Raw genomic sequence first — 22,703 nt, 5'->3', positions numbered from 1 at the left:
GCTCTGTCCCTGAGCTTGGGGAAATAAAATGTTTTTTTTTTCCTCCATTTTTTATTTCTCTTCAGCCTGATCACCATGATGTAAAATCCTCTGGCTTTAGCAGGGAAACATGACTTCAGCGACTCTCCTGTTCTTGGTGTTGATCTTGTTGTCTGTACCTGATGTAAAGTCTTCTGAGAGTAAGTGAAATATTTCCTCTAGATGTTAAATTGTTGAATGTGAATGACTGAAAGGAAGTCGGGTTTATATATAAAACACATTTATAAACCAGAGGAACTTTAACAAAATCCTGCACATAGGACAATTTTATTCAAGTTAAGACTAAAACATCGAACTCACAACAATACAAAAGGTCCTGGGGTAGTGGGTTAGGGGTTAGAGCAAGTGTCCTGCCTGCAAAAGTTTCCCAGGACACAAACATGGAAAATAATAAAAACATAAAAAAAAAAATTAAAAGACAAGGCATTATACACACTAGTTTATATGTGAATATTATTAATAAAAAGTGTTTAAGCTCTATTCAGACTGGATTAGTTTTACATGTGGAGACATGCGGAGATAGTTAATGTAATTATTACTGCTGTATCTTTGGGATTTTCATCCCATCTGAAGCTGTCATGCCAGTATTTTTTTTAATGCATGTTCCTATTTTTGGAAAGATTATGCTGTATTTTACATACTATAAAATGAGCAATAGAAATAACGCCATGTAATATACAGTACTGTGCAAAAATCATATATGCCCTGTTGTATGTCCCAGGAATCAACATCACAACATTCACATACAAAACGTGATATTTATTTTAAAGTAATAACATGTCACGAACATAGGAAACTTCTCTATATAACGTACAGCGCATGTGTGTTTTTGCTACCTAGACCCGGTGAGAGAGAGCCTGCTCTTAAAGAGCCCAACACCTTTAGTGCATCACATGAAAATACACAATGTATAATTAAACAGATAATTTTCACGATGATCTACATCCCCTTTCTTTAGCAAAAACCTTCTAACGAAAGAAATACAGACATTTAACAATAAACAACTTTGGTATAACACATTGCATGAAATTAAATCAGTCAATGACTAAGCACATGGATGCTACTATTATAACAATGTTACCATCACAGTAAAAAATGGAACTACTGCGAACACAAATCTACAGATGATCTCTGTATGCATTAAGGAAAAACATATGACCAATCAAATGACATTGGCAACATAACAATGGCCAGAATAAACACAAGAATCTATTCTAAATAATAAGCACAGTGACCCTAGATCCAGTACTAGTAAAACTCACTGTTCATATTTAGGATTAGGCTTGCAAATACGACCTGAACGTGTTCTGTAGGGTGCGCTGCTGACCTCGTTGGAGGACTGTACTATGTGCTGTGTTGGGTCAGTAGGTGTGGATTCAGGGTGTGGGTGGTGTGTTTGTGGTGAATGTGGTGCAGGGGGAGCACAGTCTCGTGTACGTGCAGTGGTATTTTGGGAGTCAAAGTCCTCATGGGCGTGCCATGACGGAGGGGACTCTGCAACACGAAGGATGTGGCGTCGGTTCCTCCTGTATGTTCTCCCATTGCATTGGATTGTGTAGGACCGAGGTTTCTTGTTCACCTCCTTCACTGTACCAAGGTGGTCGTATCCTTTCGGGGTTTGCATTCGGACAACTTGTCCCTCTGCCAGTGGTTGCAGTGGACGACTTGAGGCATCATAATATCGCTTTTGGGTCATCCACTTATGGAGAAGCTGTGCAGTGATTTGTTGGGGATCTCTGGAAGCTGGCTTTAACAGCTCAGAGTTGATGGGAATGGTTGACCTTGTTTGTCGTGACAAGAGGCGTTGTGCAGGTGAACCTAATGTCGGGTCACGGGGAATGTTTCTCAGATTTAGGAGATTAAGAAATACGTCAGTCACATCTCTGTGAGATTTCTCCATCAGCTGTTTGGCACTGCGGACTGCTCTCTCAGCCAGGCCGTTTGACTGTGGGAACTCTGGACTACTGGTAACATGGATAAAGTCCCACTGTTTAGCGAAATCTCTGAACTGTTTACTGATGTACTGTCTGGCATTATCAGAAATGAGCATGTGCGGTGTGCCATGCACAGAGAAATGTCTTTTTAATTTCCTGATCACAGCTGCAGATGTCATATCACGGAGGAGGTCTATTTCATACCAACCTGAATATGAGTCCACAAGCACTAGGTAGTTTTTTCGAACATTTCTGTTGCCACAGTAGACCAAGGCAAGTCTGGAACCGGGTATGGTTTTAGTGGTTCTTTCTGTTGGTGTGTCTTTGTGCTGTTACAGACTGAGCATGTTAGAAGTTCCGCTGTGATATCAGCTGTCATCGTTGGCCAGAAAATAATACCTCTTGCTCTGTGCTTGGTAGCTTCCAAACCAGGGTGACCTCTGTGGACTATACCAATGTATTCTCTCTGTAATGAGCCAGGAATGACTGTCTTGTGGCCTTTCCTCACTATTCCATCTTCCATGGCTAGTTCATCTCTGTAAGGAAAGTATGGACGCACTGCTGGGCACAAACTATGTTCCTTACTCGGCCAACCTTGTTGAATTACAGTTCTGAGAGCCTGTAGCGCCTCATCCTCTGCTGTTAGCTTTCTGAGTTCCTCCAGTCGAGCAGTGGAGATGTAATTGATGGACATGACCTCAAAAGTGTCATTTTCAACGTCTGGAGGGACTGGAGGGCCTGTCTTGTTTGGAGCTCGAGACAGGGTGTCCGCTAAATACATATGCTTACCCTTCTTGTACACTAGAGTGATGTCATAGCATTGTAACCTGAGCATCATTCTCTGTATTCGTGCAGGGGCTGTGTGGATGGGTTTTTTTAGAATCGTCACCAGGGGCTGGTGGTCTGTTTCAACGATTGTTGGCTTCCCATACACGCAATCCCTGAATTTGGTACAGGCGAACACAACAGCAAGCAGCTCCTTTTCAATCTGTGCGTATCTCGTCTCTGTGTCTGTGAGTGTGCGTACGCAACTGGTCTGCCATCCTGCATACAAGCAGCACCGAGTCCAAAAGATGAAGCATCACAGGTTAATGTGACTGGCTTTTTTACATCATAGTATGACAAAACAGGTGGGCTAGTCAGAGGGTACAGAAAGGCATACGAAGAAACCTATAGCGTCCAAATGGAGTGCTGAATGTAGTCATCATGGAAGATTTCTGGTCTAGATGTATCTGCCAGAAAGAGTTCTTTGCATCGAGCACAGAAAATACAGTTGCTCCTGACATCTGGGATGCTACTTCCTCTACACTGCGCATTGGGTGATGGGGTCTCTTTAAGGCAGTGTTGAAATCTTTAGGATTTATACACAGTCTGATTTCTCGTCTGTCCTTTTTGTGTGTCACAACCATGGATGAAACCCAGTCTGTTGGCTCGGAGACTGGCGTTATGACACCCAGGCTCTGCATGCGGTCCAGCTCTGCTTTAACGCGGTCCAGCTCTGCTTTAACACAGTCCTGCATTGCCATTGGAATGCGATGTGCAGGGCGAACTACTGGCTGCACGCTTGGGTCTACTGTCATTGAGTATGTGATTGGGAGTTCTCCCAGTTCGTCAGTGAACAAGTCTTTGTATTCCTTGAGGATTTGTTCAGTACTGCTCTCCATACTGACTAGATGAACATGTGGACTCATTGTGACAATCCCCATGTCTAAACATGCACGAAATCCAAGTAGTGGTTGGACATCTTGATCCACCAGGAAAAATGGAAGTGAATGACTTTGTCCCTTTAAACTACACAGCAGTGTAACTAAACCTTTTGTTGCAATTCTGCCCCCACCATAAGCCACAAGGTTTGGTGTACAATTTTGCTGTACTGGTTGTTCATTTTTGGCAATTCGCTTGAAAGTTGTTTGCGACATAACATTACACTTTGCCCCAGTGTCGACTTTCACCTCAATTGGAGTTTCGTTTATGTGCAGAGTGACGAATCCCTCTTCCTGCTCGGCCGTGAAAGAGTTGACAGTGTCGACACACCTATCAAATTCAATGCCATCAACATAGAAAGTATCATCGTATATGGGGATCTTGTCCGTTTCAAGTTCATGTACCATCTTTTTGTAGTTTGTTTTCTTTGGACCAATTTGAGAGCGTGATCTACAACATTTTTTGAAATGATTCATTTTCTTGCAGTTGTGGCACATCTGTCCAAAAGCTGGGCATTTATCTTTCTTTGCCATGTGATTGTTTCCACAGTGTTTGCAGTTAGTTATGGTGGGTGGATCATGCTGTTTTGTTTTAGGCTTTTGTCTTTTGCTGGATACCAGATGTACTGCATGCACGTTAGTGGGCATCTGCGGCATCGCCAATGCTTTATTACTTTCCTCAGTCATTTCATGTATGCGACATATCGAAATAGCTTTTGCCAGAGTTAAGTCGTTGTCTCTTAGCAGTGCTTTCCTTAGACTTTCACTGTTGATTCCACATACTATCCTATCACAGACTAGCTCATCCATCAATTCTCCGAAATAGCATGCTTTAGCTTTAATTCTGAGATCGCTGATGAATGACTCGATAGTCTCACCTTGTTTTTGGTTCCTGGAGTGAAACTTGTGTCTCTCCATGGTTTTGTTGTGTTGCGGGTTGCAAATTTCACGAAACTTTCTTTTCAAGCATTCGGGATCCTCTCTCGATTCAGCGGGAGATAAAACAGCGCCATTCTCACCCGGTGCTCGCGCCTCCGCCGTGTAGACAAACGAACGCTCCCGTTCTACAGCATCCGGTCCTGCGAGATTGAGGAGGATGTAAGCTCTTGTCTTTGACTAAACTTGCACGAGCCGTCTCTGTTTCCTACTAAAACGGTGCACTCGCGGGCGAAAGGTCCGTGCCGTATTCTGACACCATGTTGTATGTCCCAGGAATCAACACCACAACATTCACATACAAAACGTGATATTTATTTTAAAGTAATAACATGTCACGAACATAGGAAACTTCTCTATATAACGTACAGCGCATGTGTGTTTTTGCTACCTAGACCCGGTGAGAGAGAGCCTGCTCTTAAAGAGCCCAACACCTATAGTGCATCATGAAAATACACAATGTATAATTAAACAGATAATTTATCACAATGATCTACACGCCCTAAGTTTTTAATCCTCATGTTGAGAGTTAGCTTTGGCCTCTTGGTTGCTTCTCTGATGAATTCTCTCCTTTTGTCCTGTTTGATGGTACATTTCTGGTGTGTTTATCAGTTTTTTTTATAAAATCATTTTTGTTTTTTCTTTTGTTCAACAGGTCTGTTTAAACTGAAATGCCAGCCTGCAGTAGGAGTCATCGGTCAGACCACTCACATCTCCTGCAGTATCGAGCTCTACACAAAGCCTAAGCCTGTCGTTATTAACACAGTGACTTTAACTAGGGGTGAAGAGAAAAAATCCTGTTTCGCATTTCAGCCATTTGAGAACATTCAGATCGGAGACTCTCGATTTGGAGTTGAAAACGGGCCATCATTACAGCTTCATAACACCGCGATCTCAGATGAAGGTAAATATAGGTACAACATCAGGACCAACCTGGGCCAAGATGATGTACAATTCACAATCAATGTCACAGGTAAGAGAAAAACGTCCTCTTGTTCACATTAACCCACTACTACAGAGTCAAACCTGCACCATTATTTCTGTGACTTTGAGATTGTATTTTGTAGCATGTGACCCCGTGATCTTTTAGTGAGAACTTTCTTTTTTTTTTTTAGCCAAGTACAGCAACCCGATCATAACCTCCGTGCAGAAAGAGATAGTGAACGATGGAGCTGCTGATCTGTACTGTAGCGCTAGCGGTGGATACCCAGCAGGAACCATCCACTGGTTTGATCAAAGCAACACAAACTGGACAAAAAGCGCCACACTGCAAAGCACGCAGGGAAACGATGGTCTCTTCACTCTGTCCAGCAATCTGAGCTTCCAGAAGATCGACTCACTCTGGGCACCTTTCAGGTGCGTCGTCCTCAACAACAGATATGAAGAAGAAGGAGGGACCACATCAACTCTGGAGATAAAGGGTAATTATTGTCTAGTCATGTGCCATTAATCATGAATTAAGTTATATGATATTCCTGAAAAATAGAATTCCATGTTTTAATTGTAGATAATAAGTGAGCCAGATTAATTTTACCTTCATATACTGCTTGGTATACATTTTTATTTAATTACACAATAAAAGTAGATCTGTATCTAATACTGTGTTAGCAAAGAACTAATCTTTTTGCAAAATCAAATGTAGTCACCAAATTAAGAAACTGATTTTTACATTTAAGATAAACAAACAGAGCACAAAATGTGTTTTTTAAAAATCATTACAGAATTCTGTTTTTTTTTTTTTTTTGTACCGACAGCTTTTTACCTCAGGCTTGAACATCTGGCCGCCATTTTAACAGTTTTACATAAAATAATGACCTAGGCTGCGTCTGAAATCGTGTACTGTGAGAGTATGTACTGCATTCGATTCAGCACCTACTGTTCGGCTTTGAAAACGTATGTACTGATTAGTATATGTGTGTAGTATGAATACAATCCGGACATACTACATCCGCCATGTTGGCATTGTCATGTGACCTATGACATCATAGTAACTGCAAAAAACTTAAAGAGCCCTCCAGATTAGAGCAACTGTTTTTTCTTGTTTAAACCTCCAACAAGGTAACAATTTACTCAGGTGTTGTTAAACAAGCAAGGTTTAACAACAAGGAACAACGTTTAATACCTATAGCACTTATAGTTGATGTCAAAAGTTTACATCCCCCTTTCAGAATCTGCAAAATGTTAATTATTTTACTAAAATAAGAGGATCATACAAAATGCATGTTATTGTTTATTTAGTGCTGACCTGAATAAGATATTTCACATAAAAGATGTTTACATAAAGTCCACAAGAGAAAATAATAGTTGAATTTATAAAAATGACCCCATTCAAAAGTTTACATCCCCTTGAGTCTTAATACTGTGTTGTTACCTGAATGATCCACAGCTGTGTTTTTTAGTTTACTGATAGTTGTTCCTGAGTCCCTTGTTTGTCCTGAACAGTTTGAACTAGAAGGTTCAAACGCTCACTGATGCTCCAGAAGGAAAAACCATGCATTAAGAGCCGGGGGGTGAAAACTTTTTGAATTTGAAGATCAGGGTAAATTTAACTTATTTTGTCTTCTGGGAAACATGTAACTATCTTCTGTAGCCTCTGAAGGGCAGTACTAAATGAAAAAATATGATATTTAACCAAAATAAGAAAAATGTACACATCTCCATTCTGTTCAAAAGTTTTCACCCCCCGGCTCTTAATGCATGTTTTTTCCTTCTGGAGCATCAGTGAGCGTTTGAACCTTCTGTAATAGTTGGATATGAGTCCGTCAATTGTCCTCAGTGTGAAAAGATGGATCTCAAAATCATACAGTCATTGTTGGAAAGGGTTCAAATACAGAAAAATGCTGGAAAACCAAAGAATTTGTGGGACCTGATGGATTTTTCTGAAGAACAGCAGGCAGTTTAACTGTTCAGGACAAACAAGGGACTCAGGAACAACTATCACTAAACAAAAAAACACAGCTGTGGATCATTCAGGTAACAACACGGTATTAAGAATCAAGGGGATGTAAACTTTTGAACGGGGTCATTTTTGTAAATTCAACAATTATTTTCTCTTGTGGACTATATGTAAACATCTTTTATATGAAATATCCTATTCAGGTCAGCACTAAATAAACAATAACATGCATTTTGTATGATCCCTCTTATTTTGGTAAAATAATTAACATCTCTAAACTTTTGACCTCAACTGTACACTTAAAAAGAGCTGACGCGCCGCCTTCCGCCATTTATGATTCTGATGGCTCTTCCACGCCACTCCTGTTGCCTTATGGGATAGAGCAGGAAGCAGTAGGTCATCCGGTTATTTCTCTCCTATTGTTTTATGAATACTGGGAATTCAGACATACTACTCCTTTGGCGTACTGCTTTTCACCTACTGTGTAGTAGGAATATTCGGATGCAGCCCTAATGTCAGTAACGGTGCTATTTTCAGTCACAGCTGATCAGCAAACTAAACAATCCTCATATCACACTGTGATTTTTGGTTATCAGTCTATGCAAATTAATATAACAAAACATATTAGCGAGTAATTCTATTCACATTACCCAAAAAAAAATCATATATCACAAATCTTCTTTTTTCCAAGCTTTGGTTTAATATGTTATTGTTTCTATAGTAACAGGTGATTCACAGAGAATTGTAAGGCTGATGTTCCACGATAATCTGAGACTAATAGTTAAAAGATTAAAAAACAGGTTTGCTATATATCACAAATAAAGTTATAACTGCTGATGGTGATGTCTTCTGTAAGGAGACGTTTATTTAATGCTTATGTAAGGAGTCTGAGAGAGACCGGTGAGGGAACGACTGTTTATAGCTGCTATAATGGAAGTGAGAACAGGAACTAACTTGTTTCATTGACGCTCCACAACACTCAATGTAATTATAAATGGAAACTAAAAACTGTAAATGTCAGTAAAAATGTTAGTGAATTGCTGCAGTGTAAGAGGAATAATACAGATAATTTAGTGTTGGATCAACTGCCTGAGACTGTAACAGTAACATATTATTTGTTTTTGTGTACATTTCCTTCCTTCTTTCCTTCCTACCGTCCCACCCAGACATTCCCCCAACTAGTGACAGCACAGTGAAGAACAGCATTGTTGCTGGTGTGGTAGTTATCGGGTCTGTCATCGTCGGGGTCCTGATTGCTCTCTTGTTCAAGCAAAGACGCGATCAGCGTAAGTAATAAAGTTCCTTAAAAAAGGAAATGAAACAAAATGAGCAAGTGTACTAAAATACAAAGAAATACAAACATAATATTTACATTCAAGTAACAATAGATAACTAAAGCTGATTAAATGCTCTGTGTTTATTTACTGTCAAATACTTAAATATTTGGATATTAACAAAGTTATAATTTTAGCTGTCTACCTGGAGTCTATTGTCAGTTATAGTTGAAATTAAATAATGAATAATCTGAGAGAATTTACATCCAAATCTGGTGAACAGTGCAGAAATTACAGCAGTGTGTACAAGTGGCCCCGTCCCTTCAGTGTGTATATGTGTCTCGGCCCCTTCAGTGTGTACATGTGGCCCCGTCCCTTCAGTGTGTACATGTGGCCCCGCCCCTTCAGTGTGTACATGTGGCCCCACCCCTTCAGTGTGTATATGTGGCCCCACCCCTTCAGTGTGTATATGTGGCCCCGCCCCTTTTAAAGTATTTGGACAATTGGCTGCTCAGCAAAATCACCAAACAAGTCCAGACTTGATCCTGGGTGTGCACTAATTATTCAGGTTAAAGATTTCTACCCTGAGAGACGTCTACTAATGTGATGACTTTGTTTATTTTTCACAGAACTAAAAAGAACATCATCTCGTGACATTTTTGGTATGTCCATTATTCAGATTTGGTGTGTTTATGGTGGAGGTGTGGTGCTGGGTTTATTCTGTAGCGTTACAGATCTCAGGGCATGGACACTAATATTTCCATGGGAAAGCCGTGCTCTTTTACTTTACTCTCTTTGCTGCTGCTGCTTGACTCTGAATCACTGATTACTCTGTTTGGGAGCTTGTGAGTAAACTACCAATATTTCACAAAACACCATCTTCTTTTCTTTTAATACTGTACTTTCTACTCAGCTGCTTTCTCTTGTCTGGATTAATCCGATACTGAAAGCTTTTCTTGTATCTTGTTAGAGGTTACACACTGACAGAGAAACGTGTCATATCCTTCTTTTTTCAGAGACCTTTTCCAAAGAACCTGCTGATGTCCAAGAACTAAAAGGTATTGTTCATGTTCTTAATGGTACACTAATATTAGAAAGAATCTAAAAATCTGATTGAAACTTTACACACACACACACACACACACACAAAGATTTCGATTTAACCTCAGTGGGCTATCATTTTTACAACATTACACACCACTGAATTTGTATTCCCAAAGTGTGGGGTATAAAATATAAATCATAACGTGCATGGGTCGGCCTGCTTACTATAAAGCTACTCTGTGTATTAGCATGTTTACTATAATGCTAGCTTGTTGTGGGTTTGCTGAAATGCTAGGTTGTTTATTAAGGATGGAAATCTTTTATGTTCCCTTTCTTGTATGATGGAATGATTTTTTTTTGTTTTTGTTTTCATATGAAGTGGAGCAATTCCTTGTTCAAGTGATAAATTGACGATATGTGTAACACTAGGAGCTATAATTTCTGAAGAGTACCCAAAAAAAACCTAGCTGGAATCCTACACTTGCAATTCTCTAAGCAATCTTAGCAACTGAAACTGTGTTAAAGGAAAATGAATCTGGCCTCACTACATGACTTCATCTTTAGTTTTATCAAATTCTGTTTTACCATCAATAATCAGGCTTGTATCCGATTTTCAGCTTTTGTTTGCTTTTAGCTGATCAGTAATATACATAGTTTTACCAAATTCCAAATTTAAAAAAAATATCATAATCATAATCATCTTTGTTTTTGTGTTCACATGGTCTGTATACATGGTTTGGTTGTTGTAAGGATGCCTGAGTTGCTGTTCCTAAATAGCTAGCCTATAGACAATTCCTTGTGGACTGAGCCGCACATAAATCCATATTTCAGTGGAGTTTCTGAATAAGGTCTTTACATGCAACAAATGTCCGATAAAAACAGGCATATTCCAGGGACGGGAATCAGAATATTGTCTTAATCTGAATCGGGCAATCAGATTGCGGCGTTTACATGCATGACTCAATACTAATTAGAATATTGTCAGAGTGTGATTAATATCGGAATATTGATGTGCATGTAAATGTAGCCATTGTTTTCACTTCCTGGTCCTGTCTCTGCCTTTGTGTTGTAATGTGTGTGTGATCCTAACTGTATCCATCTGTTTTCAGTTTAGTTCGTAATTTGAAATAACTAATAATATTAATGTATAGTGTATATACGCTGCTGCAGTAATATTATGATGTACTATTATTATTGTATGATTACACTGCAGAATATTATTACAGTATAAAATGGTTGTGTGAAGTTTTATCTTATTGTTGTTTGTTTTTCAGGCCTGAATGAACCTGTTTATAAGAAAGCAGCCCACACTGAAGAGATCGTCAAAGTGTAACGTCTGATTATTAATTACCCTGTAAACATTTATTCACATAACGGTAAGTTTACAGGGCACAGTCATCACGACATGTTGGCTTTCTACAAAATGGATTCTTTCTCTCTCACTGGCTCACCAAACGAGATAGTGTTCAGCATCATGTGACCCTGAGTGTGATGTTAAATGTGAAAGTAAAGGGCCAGGCCGTGGGGAAAGTGCTTAAATGTGATGATAAGCCAGGACGTTAAGAGCTAGTATCCGCGTCTCACAGCTCCAAAGTCTGAGGTTCCGTTCTGATCCTGAGTGCCATGTTCTGCTATGTAAATGCTAATCTTTATTTAGGGAGGCACATTCTGATTACCCATTTCTGCTTCTTCAGCTAAAGCAACAGTCAGGCTGAATGCAGAACAGTTCTCAACATGGCAAATTCCTACAGCGTTAGTTACTGCTTTTTTTCAGATTTTTTATATTTGTGTGTGTTTTTGTATTGTTTATTGATTGTACATGGTAAACATGAATAAATATCTACTGAACACAATTGAGTTGGAGGTCTGTAAAATGTCAAAGTGGATCACACAACCATGTGTCACAGTAACCATATGTGGCAAACGGACTAAGCAGGGATAGTTTTAGCTGATCACTAGAGCCAGTTACACCAGATTATGGCAGAACAGTCTAACCAGAATACGAATTTAGTAAAACAATTGCACCGACGACGCAACCCTGTCAGGCACAGGGAACCATCATTTCACTATCAAGAGGAACACAGGTTCGTTGCTCCAGGGTAGGAAACAGAAGAATGAATGCAGGGATATGAAATTAATACTTTATTGACAATGTAAAAATCAATCACATAAAACAAAAAACCATTTATTCAATTAATTAAAATAGCCAAGACACAAAATCACACACAATTCCATTAAAATAGAGGGAACTATCCCCCCAATATCATGGTCCCACATTCACAATTATAAAACACACAAACCACACAAGACAAGGGGTCAAAGTCAACCCAGGCAGCTCTACCTAAAAGAAGAGAGAAACATTTTACGGTGCACTACATTAACATTAAATGACCCATACACCTACCGTCCTTTGCCGCTATGGTTGGAATTCCTGAAATACGCACCTGGAGGCCAAAGATTTTCCAACATGTTAAATTGCCAATCCGAGGGAAAACAGCAGACAACCCACACAGCCACAATTAATCCTGCAAAACAAAAACTGTCAACTAAGAAAGTAATGCAAATCAAGAGCATAAACTATTCCAGTCAGCGTTAACCAAGTAGCCAAGCAGCACATACCGTCAATGCAGCGGGAGCCATGAGCGATACCGGAAATGGATGGTCCCCAAGCTATGGCGCACACCGGGCAGTGCCCCATGCCCCAGAATATATACACACGCCAATCACACAGTGAGTAAACCATGCCCTGCTCACCACAACCCCACCGGAAACAATTTATGTGCCATCTCAGTCTTAAAACATAAACCAACTGCATGACTCACCACACATAGAAACACTGAGCGTATTTGAACAGTGATCATTTGTTCCAAGACACGATACAGAACAACATGAAATATTAATGCAGACAAACGCGCAGAACTTCACAACGACACGGCGAAACACACAGGGTTTAAACACACAAAGTAAAGAGAAGAGATAAGCAACAGCTGGAAACAATCAGCTAACAAATACAGGAAAATGTGACCATATAAGGAAAGTGCAGAACAACTTCGACAGATGGACATGCACAGAGGAAAATAATCGTATAATCATGTTATAAGAACAATATAGTAATGTTCAGATGAAGTATACTGTGCTATAATTATACTATATTATACTGTACTATACTATACTACATAATATAATAAAAACAACCAGATTGTAGAATGTCGTTGCGTGTCAAGAAGATAAACCATCCTGTACTGTACTGTACTACACTATACTCTACCACATAATATAATAATAACCAGATGGTAGTGTAGTGTCTGTTGTATGAGTAGATGAACTATACTATACTATACTGTACTATACTATACTATACAACATAATATACTAATAACAACCAGATCATCATGTCTCACTGTTTTTATGAGTAGATAAACTATACTATACTATACTCTACTGCATAATATAATAATAAACGGATGGTAGTGTAGTGTCTGACTGTTTTTATGTAGATGAACTATACTATAGTATAGTATGCTATGCTATACTATACTATACCGTACCATACTATGCTACATAATATAATAATAACAACCGGATAGTAGTGTGTCACTGTTTTTATTAATAGATGGCTTATACTGTACTGTACTGTAGTATACTATTCTATACTCCACTATGTTATACTATACTACATAACATAATACAGAAATAACCAGCTTGTAGTGTGTCAGTGTTTTTATGTTTTTTTATTGTGATTTTCACTTAATGTTGTTTATTGTTACTTTAGTAACATAGACTGTTTTGTATTTTGAAAATATTGAAATTATCCTAAACCCAGTTATTGCTGTTGTTGCTGTAAGAACAGAATAATCTCTTAAATCTGTTCATTAGGTTCAAACTAAAGGCCTAACACATGAATTTAATGAAATTACAGTATATCCCAGATAACCAAAGATGTTATTAAAAATATTTTTCCATCATTCTTGACAAAAGGGTAAGCCATGGCTATTCAGATATGATAGAAGCATTTTTCCTTCACATGTAGGATTTCAGAAATATATCATGTGCTGGGGATTTTGTTTTATTACTGGCAAGAAAGCTTAGACAAGTTGGAAATTCAAATTGTACCAAGATATTCAAATTCAATCAAATCTGGCTATATAATTTTTAAGTATGATTTATGTGTCAATTTAAATTTATATATAAATGCAATGTAAATGTCTAACTTGATTCATAAATTGTATATATATATATATATATATATATATATATATATATATATATATATATATACAGTCAGGTTTGGAAGTATTTGGACAATGACAGATTTTTTGTGATTTTGCCTTCATACACCACCACAATGGATTTGGAATAAAATAATCAAGATGTGATCGAAGTGTAGACTTTCAGCTTTATTTTAAGAGGTTTGGCAAAAATATGGCATTTACCATTTAGGAATTACAGCCATTTTAAGTAAAGTACCTCCATTTTCAGGGGCTCAAAGGTATTTGGTCAATTGACTGACAAGAAGTTAATTGACCAGGTGCGGTCCATTCCCTCGTTACTTCAAGACAAATGAAGTAGATAAAAGGTCTGGAGTTGATATTAGGTATTGAGGTGGCATTTGGCAGCTGTTCGACTGGAGCTACCAATATGAAGTCCAAGGAGATCTCAATGCAAGTGAAGGAGGCCATCATTAGGATGAAAAAAACAACATAAATCTATAAGAGAGAGAGCAAAAACCTTAGATGTGGCCAAATCAGCAGTTGGGTACATTCTTAAAAAGAAAGAAAGCACTGGTGAGCTCAACAACATCAAAAGGCCTGGAAGACCACGGAAAACAACTAAAGTGGATGATCGCAGAATCCTTTCCTTGGTGAAGAAAAACCCCTTCACAACATCAACAGAAGTCAAGAATACTCTGGAGAAGGTAGGCGTCATTGTCAAAATCTACAATCTACAAGAGATGCCTTCATGAATGTAAATACAGAGGGTTTACAACAAGGTGCAAACGACTGGTAAGATTCAAGAACAGGAAAGCCAGATTAGACTTTGCCAGAAAACATCTAAAAAAGCCTCCCATGTCCCTTATAAGATTCTTTGGACTGATGAAACCAAGATTAACTTGTACCAGAATGATGGGAAGAGAAAAGTATGGCAAAAGAAAGGAACAGCTCATGATCCAAAGTATACCACATCATGTGTCAAACATGGTGGAGGCAGTGTTATGGCATGGGCATGTATGGCTGCCAATGGAACGGGCTCACTGGTGTTTATTGATGATGTGGCTGCTGACAGAAGTAGCAGGATGAATTCTGAGGTGTATAGGGCTATACTCTCTGCTCACATTCAGCCAAATGCTACAAAACTGATAGGGCATCGCTTCACAGTGCAGGTGGATAATGACCCTAAACATACTGCGAAAGCAACTCAAGACTTTTTGAAGGCAAAGAAATGGAATATTCTTCAATGGCCAAGTCAGTCGCCTGATCGCAACCCAATAGAGCTGCTTTTCACTTACTGAAGACAAGACTGAAGGCAGAAAGACCCACAAACAAGCAGCAACTGAAGGTGGCTGCAGTGAAGGCCTGGCAAAGCATCTCCAGGGAGGAAGCTCAGAATTTGAGTTTTTAGAACATGGGCTCCAGACTTCAGGCAGTCATTGACTGCAAACTGCAAATTTTCATCCAAGTATTGAAATTATGGTTATATTTACAATTATGTCACTTTGTCCAAATACCTTTGAGCCCCTGAAAATGGAGGTACTTTGTTGAAAATGGCTGTAATTCCTAAATGGTAAATGCCATATTTTTGTGGAACCTCATAAAATAAAGCTGAAAGTCTACACTTCGATCACATCTTGATTGTTTTATTTCAAATCCATTGTGGTGGTGTATAAAGGCAAAATCACAAAAACTCTGTCATTGTCCAAATACTTCCTGACCTGACTGTATACATATATATATATATGTATGTAAGATTATATATTCAGATTTTACAGTGCCTTTGACTACACTATGGCAGAACAATTGTTCCAGAGTATTGTTTCTTCCCGATGGGACTGCGAAAGCACAAGGCTTGGCTTGGCCAATAGAATTCATCAAGCTAAACTAAGCTTCAAATCTAACCTGACATGGAGCAGGTTTGTCTCTGTATAAACTCTAGAGACTGTTGTGTGTGAAAATCCCAGGAGATCAGCAGTTTCTGAAAAACTCAAACCAGCCCATCTGGCACCAACAACCATGTCACGGTTAAAGTCACAGAGATCACACTTTTTCTTCATTCTGATGTTTGATGTGAACATTAGCTGAAGCTCTTGACCTGCCTCTGCAGGATTTTATGCATTGCACTGCTGCCATGTGATTGGCTGATTACATAACTACACAAATGTGCATGTGTGCAGGTGTTCCTTAAAAAGTGGACAGTGAGTGAATATTAATGTAAAGCTGCTTTGTGACAATGTCCATTGTTAAAAGCGCTATACAAGTATAATTGAATTGAATTTTCTGTGCACAGAGCTGGTGGAGGAGGTGGAGGTGACACAGGTGCTTATTGCAAACTATAGATGACATCACACAAAGATTTCACATCAGCTCTTTAACACAGCATATGTGGGCTACCATTTCCTTTACTTAGTATGACTTCCGTTATGACTTCTTATCTTTCTGCTCTGTCCCTGAGCCCGGGGAAATAAAACGCATTTTTTTTCTTCCTCTTCAGCCTAGTCACCATGATGTCAAATCCTCTTTTGTGCAGAAACAGAAATTTGGCTTCAGTGAGTCACCTATTCTTTGTGTTGATGTCTGTAGGTTTTGGAACGTCTACTGAGAGTAAGTGAACTATTACACCTGATGTTAAACTGTTGACTGTGACTGACCGAAAGGAAGTCAGGTTTATATGTAACACACGTTTATAAACCAGAAGAACTTTAAAAAAAAAGTGCACATAGAAAAAATTTTATTGAAGTTGTTACGGAAAAATGTTCGTATGTCAGTAAAGATGGTAATATATTATGCAGTGGACCACTTTTCAGACAAAAAAATGAATGCTGGCTATCAGGGATTAGCTAAAGTTTCCTTATAAAACTGCACAAAGTGTACCTGAGGATACTGATACATTTTTAAAGTCAAAGGGTCATCACGCCAAATATTGACTTTGTTTAATTTAGCAGAAATGTAGAAAATGTGTAACTGCATTATTTTTTAAAAGGCATCTTTGCTTTACGGCATTTCTTTACATGTGCACAAGACTTTAGCATTATCTGAACTGATGTTGACTTTTTCTTGAGTATGAAGACATTCCAGGAAGTGCTCGTGCTATTCTATCATCTATATGGACAAATAGTGCAAATGTGCAACCAGTAAATTCATCACAGTTTTCGCAAGAAGTCTGGTTGATTAAAATCTAAACAGTGTTTGAATTCCACTATACCTAGCACTTTGTGTCAAGGGCATATGTTCCCCTTGTCCTCTTGGTTGATTTTCAGACTAATCCCACTAACTGAGGTATTTATATTGAAATCATGTCACACATTAATTTTAGATTTTATTATTCTGCATTTTAAACTCTGTGATTTGCATTTTGGTTTGATCTTGTCAAATCTGACTCTCAAATCTCAACCAAGAGGACAAGGGGAACATTTGCCCTTGACACAAAGTGCTAGGTATAGTGGAATTCAAACACTGTTTAGATTTTAACCAACCGGACTTCTTGCGAAAACTGTGATGAATTTACTGGTTGCACATTTGCACTATTTGTCCATATAGTACACAATAATAGAAGGGATTTATTTATAATCGCACTATCCGTTGCACCCAGATGAGGATGGGTTCCCTTTTGAGTCTGGTTCCTCTCAAGGTTTCTTCCTCATATCGTCTCAGGGAGTTTTTCCTCACCACCGTCGCCTCTGGCTCGCTCATTAGGGATAAATTCACATATTTACAATATTTTTTTTGAATCCATTTATTTCTGTAAAGCTGCTTGTGACAATGCCCATTGTTAAAAGTGCTATACAAATAAAATTGATTTGAATTGAATTGAAGTTTATCATCCTGAGAACACCATCCTCACTGTGAAGCATGGTGGTGGTAGCATCATGTTGAGCGTTAGCCTTGGCCTCTTGGTTGCTGCCCTGTTTGATGGTACATTTCTTGTGCGTTTATCATTTTTTAATTGTTTTTTCTTTTCAACAGGTCTGTTTAAACTGAAATGCCAGCCTGCAGTAGGAGTCATCGGTCAGACCACTCACATCTCCTGCAGTATCGAGCTCTACACAAAGCCTAAGCCTGTCGTTATTAACACAGTGACTTTAACTAGGAGTGGAGAGAAAAAACCCTGTTTCGCAATTCAGCCATTTGAGAACATTCAGATCGGAGACTCTCGATTTGATGTTGAAAACAGGCCATCATTACAGCTTCATAACACCACATTCTCAGATGAAGGTGAATATTGGTACATCATCAGGACCAACCTGGGCCGAGATGATGTACGATTCACAATCAATGTCACAGGTAAGAGAAAAACATCCTCTTGTTCACATTAACCCACTACTACAGAGTCAAACCTGCACCATTATTTCTGTGACTTTGAGATTGTATTTTGTAGCATGTGACCCCGTGATCTTTTAACGAGAACTTTCTTTTTTTTTTTTAGCCAAGTACAGCAACCCGATCATAACCTCCGTGCAGAAAGAGATAGTGAACGATGGAGCTGCTGATCTGTACTGTAGCGCTAACGGTGGATACCCAGCAGGAACCATCCACTGGTTTGATCAAAGCAATACAAACTGGACAAAAAGCGCCACACTGCAAAGCACGCAGGGAAACGATGGTCTCTTCACTCTGTCCAGCAAACTGAGCTTCCAGAAGATCGACTTACTCTGGGCACATTTCAGGTGCGTCGTCCTCAACAACAAATATGAAGAAGAAGGAGGGACCACATCAACTCTGGAGATAGAGGGTAATTATTGTTTAGTCTACCTTTAACGGTAGATTCTGGGAAATGTGTTATTTTAATTTTAATGGACCTCAACACAGCGCAGCACAGTGGATCATCTATTCTTTCAGATCGGCTTACATGTGGTGTTGGCATCCAGGGGCCTGTGCTAAAGTGGTTTGCCATCTACCTCAAAGATGGGAAATTTACTGTGAGGATTAGTAATTTCTCGTCTTCCTCAGCAGCAATATCCAGTGGTGTCTCTCAGGGGTCCATCCTGGTCCTTCTTCTGATTTCTTTGTACATGCATCCCCTTGAGTCCATCTTCCATAAATACAACATTTCCTACCATTTTTACTCCAAAACCTGGTGAAAATGGCTTTCTGCAAATTCTTTTGGATTGTATTAAGGACATTAAATGCTGGATGTGTAAAACTTTCTCCAGTTAAATAATCGGAAATCATTATATTTGGTCATCTGGACTCTACAAGAACTAAAGCTGACAATTTTAGGCCCAAATCAAGTAACATACAAAGATATGCAAAGATTTTGGTGCCATTTTTTACTCAGAAGAAGGTGGAAGAAGATGAGAAGAAGGTAAACTCAGCTGTGAGAAGATGCTTTTTTTCAACTAAGAACTTTTGCCAAATTGAAAAATGTCGTGTCATTTAATGATCTGGAGATTTTTATTCATGCTTTCATTTCCTTTGGCATTGATTATAGTCATTCCCTCTACATGAGACTCGTCTTTAACTGGTCCAAATTACAGCTGCTCGGCGCCTGAGTGGCACCAAACGAGGGACAGCATCTCTCATCAAATACAGAATAGAGTTTAAGCTTTTATTATTTGTTTTTAAATCTCTGCATTGGCTTGGCACTGAATTATCTCTGACTTTCTCTGTGCTCATGATACCTTGAAAGTTTAAAGATCATCAAACCAGCTACTTTTAATTTTTCCATGGACTTGAATGAAGTTTAAAGGTGACAGGGCATTTTCTCTCAAGCTCTGAGATTATTGAACAGCTTACACTTTTCTCAAAAAGGCATCCTCCACTGTAGACATTTTATAACTGCAATTAAAAATGCATGAATTCTCATAGACATTTTAGATTTTTAGTATTTGTCAGGTCTGTTTTGGTCCCGTCTTTTTATTTGTGGTTTTGTCTTTCAATGCTTTCGTATCTCTTTTGTTTTATTCATTTATTGCTTCATTTTAGTTTATTTCTACTTTATATTATTTGCTATGTGTATTGAGCTGAAGATAGTGTCCAGCACTTTGGCCGACACTTGTTGTGTTTTAAGTGTGCTGTATAAATAAAGGTGATTTAACATGATTATCATGAATCAGGTAATATGATATATTACAATATTCCTGAAATATCATTATTTCCCCTGCTGTGAGAAGCCATGTGGATACGCTTAGTCTCTTACACAAATATGCTGAAATTATTTCAAAAACTGCTGAAGAACTCGGACAAATAAAAAATATATAAACATGTAAAAATGAACATTTGTGAACAGAGGTCAGTGGATTAATCAACCTCAGGGATTAGCCTCAAAAAGAGACTAAAAGCTTGTATCTGATTATTAAACTGTAATATTAGCACTAGAGATGACTCTTCATTTCTTTAAATAGAGCAGAGCAAAACTCAGGAAATCAAATCCGATCCTGTCTGAGGCACGTAGTGTTCACTCTGTAACTAATCACAGGTAATATACTGAAACAACCCTCAGTAAATATACTAGTGTTATAGCAAACACACTAAAACACTAACTAGCATTATATTGAACAGGCCAACTACTAACTAGTGTCACTGTTTTTATGAGTAGATGAACTATTCTATACTACACTGTACTCTATTATACTGCATTACACTATACAATGCAACATAATATAATAAAAAACAGATGCAATCACCTCACTGTTTTATGAGTAGATGAACTATATTGTAATATACTAGTATAGTATATTACAGTATAGTTCATCTACTCATAAAAACAGTGAGCTGCTATAATAGTGAGGGGTATATTTCAGTATAATATACTATAATGTAATATACTGTCCTATACTATAGTATACTTAACTATAAAAACACACTATACTAAATATGATTGTATTGCATCACTGTTTTATGATCAAATGAACTACTGCTCTATATAGAAGATATTAGTGTATTATGTACTATAAATACTCTACATTACATTCTATAATAACCACATACTATAAGATACTCTGAGTTTATACTGATGCACAGCTTCAGGAAAAAAAAAACTAAACTGAGAGTAATAAACACTGATTAACATCGGTTCATAAAGTCTGTGACTCTGAAAAGTGAAAACTGAATTGTGGACTCGTTTTGTGGCAGAAAGAAATGATATTAAATGTTCATTAGAAGGCTGAAAGTTTTCCCAGAATGCTCCAGCATGTGTGAAGAAGTGTGAAATGTTGAGTGTGGGTGCTGGCCTCTAGTGCACATCAATAACAAATTCAACACATTTAAAGCAGAACATGAATTCTATGGGGTTCTAAAGTTCCTCACTTCACTGTTGTCAGAACAGCTAGCAGTGTTAACAGTGAGGTCATTAATGTTGTTCATCGCTGTTGAAGCGTCTCATCACTGGAAAGGAAATCATCTTCATTCTGACGCCCTTTAGCTTTTATAACGTGATCTCATCTAATGGCAATACAACCGTGTAATAAACAGTAAACAATAAATAATAAATATCCTAGTGGAGTGCATCTGAAATGTCCTATACATATTATTTACATTAATGTCCATGAAACATGGATGTCCTATTTGTGTGATGTGAGTGTTGATGGAATAAGTGATATTTTAGAACAGTCCAGGTTCTTGTAGATGCAGCTGGGGTGTGAGTGTGTGCAGATGCAGTAGATGCAGATGGGTGCGTGAGTGTGTGCAGATGCAGTAGATGCAGATGGGTGCGTGAGAGTGTGCAGGTGACGAAGATGCAGCTGGGTGTGTGAGAGTGTGCAGGTGATGAAGATGCAGCTGGGTGTGTGAGAGTGTGCAGGTGACGAAGATGCAGCTGGGTGTGTGAGAGTGTGCAGGTGATGAAGATGCAGCTGGGTGTGTGAGAGTGTGCAGGTGACGAAGATGCAGCTGGGTGTGTGCAGATGCAGTAGGTGCAGCTTGGTGTGTGTGTGTGTGTGTGTGTGTGTGTGTGCAGATGCAGTAGATGCAGTAGATGCAGCTGAGTGTGTGAGTGTGTGCAGATGCAGAAGTAGTAGGTGCAGCTGGGTGTGTGAGTGTGTACAGATGCAGAAGTGGTAGGTGCAGCTTGGTGTGTGTGTGTGTGTGTGTGTGTGTGTGTGTGTGTGCAGATGCAGTAGATGCAGTAGATGCAGCTGAGTGTGTGAGTGTGTGCAGATGCAGAAGTAGTAGGTGCAGCTGGGTGTGTGAGTGTGTACAGATGCAGAAGTGGTAGGTGCAGCTTGGTGTGTGAGTGTGTGTGTGTGCAGATGCAGTAGATGCAGCTTGGTGTGTGAGTGTGTGCAGATGCAGTAGATTCAGCTGGGTGTGTGTGTGTGAGTGTGTGCAGATGCAGAAGTAGTAGATTCCGCTGGGTGTGTGAGTGTGTGCAGTTGCAGATTTAGTAGATTCAGCTGGGTGTGTGTGTGTGTGTGTGTGTGTGTGTGTGTGTGCAGATGCAGTAGATGCAGCTTGGTGTGTGAGTGTGTGCAGATGCAGAAGTAGTAGATTCAACTGGGTGTGTGAGTGTGTGCAGATGCAGTAGATGCAGTAGATGCAACAGGAAGTATGAGTGTGTGCAGGTGAAGAAGATGCAGCTGGGTGTGTGTGCAGATGCAGTAGATTCAGTTGGGTGTGTGAGTGTGTGCAGATGCAGTAGATGCCTCTGGTTGTGTGAGTGTGTGCAGATGCAGAAGATGCAGCTGTGTGTGTGTGTGTGTAGATGCAGTAGAATCAGCTGGGTGTGT

General features: G+C 39.0%; 1 protein-coding gene across 8 annotated transcripts in view; it reads left to right on the top strand.

The window, feature by feature from the left end:
• Positions 1-18,810, top strand: part of zgc:174863 (uncharacterized protein LOC100136852 homolog) — a 59,053-nt gene extending 40,243 nt beyond the window's left edge. For 2 of the 8 annotated variants that reach the window (XM_053242219.1, XM_053242217.1), the window contains 4 exons: positions 66-179; positions 5,268-5,585; positions 5,728-6,033; positions 18,464-18,810. In XM_053242219.1, the coding sequence (XP_053098194.1) occupies positions 110-179; positions 5,268-5,585; positions 5,728-6,033; positions 18,464-18,795 (1,026 nt within the window). In that variant the 5' untranslated portion in view covers positions 66-109 and the 3' untranslated portion in view covers positions 18,796-18,810. Of the gene's footprint in view, positions 1-65; positions 180-5,267; positions 5,586-5,727; positions 6,034-8,674; positions 8,795-9,411; positions 9,841-11,100; positions 11,680-18,463 lie in introns of those variants that run through there. The other 6 variants (XM_053242206.1, XM_053242212.1, XR_008305265.1 and 3 more) reach the window with 5 other exon arrangements.
• The last annotated feature ends 3,893 nt before the right edge of the window (positions 18,811-22,703 follow it).

This window comes from Pangasianodon hypophthalmus, chromosome 2, assembly GCF_027358585.1.
Source record: "Pangasianodon hypophthalmus isolate fPanHyp1 chromosome 2, fPanHyp1.pri, whole genome shotgun sequence".
NCBI lineage: Eukaryota > Metazoa > Chordata > Actinopteri > Siluriformes > Pangasiidae > Pangasianodon > Pangasianodon hypophthalmus.
Note: the sequence above shows the minus strand (reverse complement) of the source record. Positions and strands in the feature narration are given on the sequence as shown.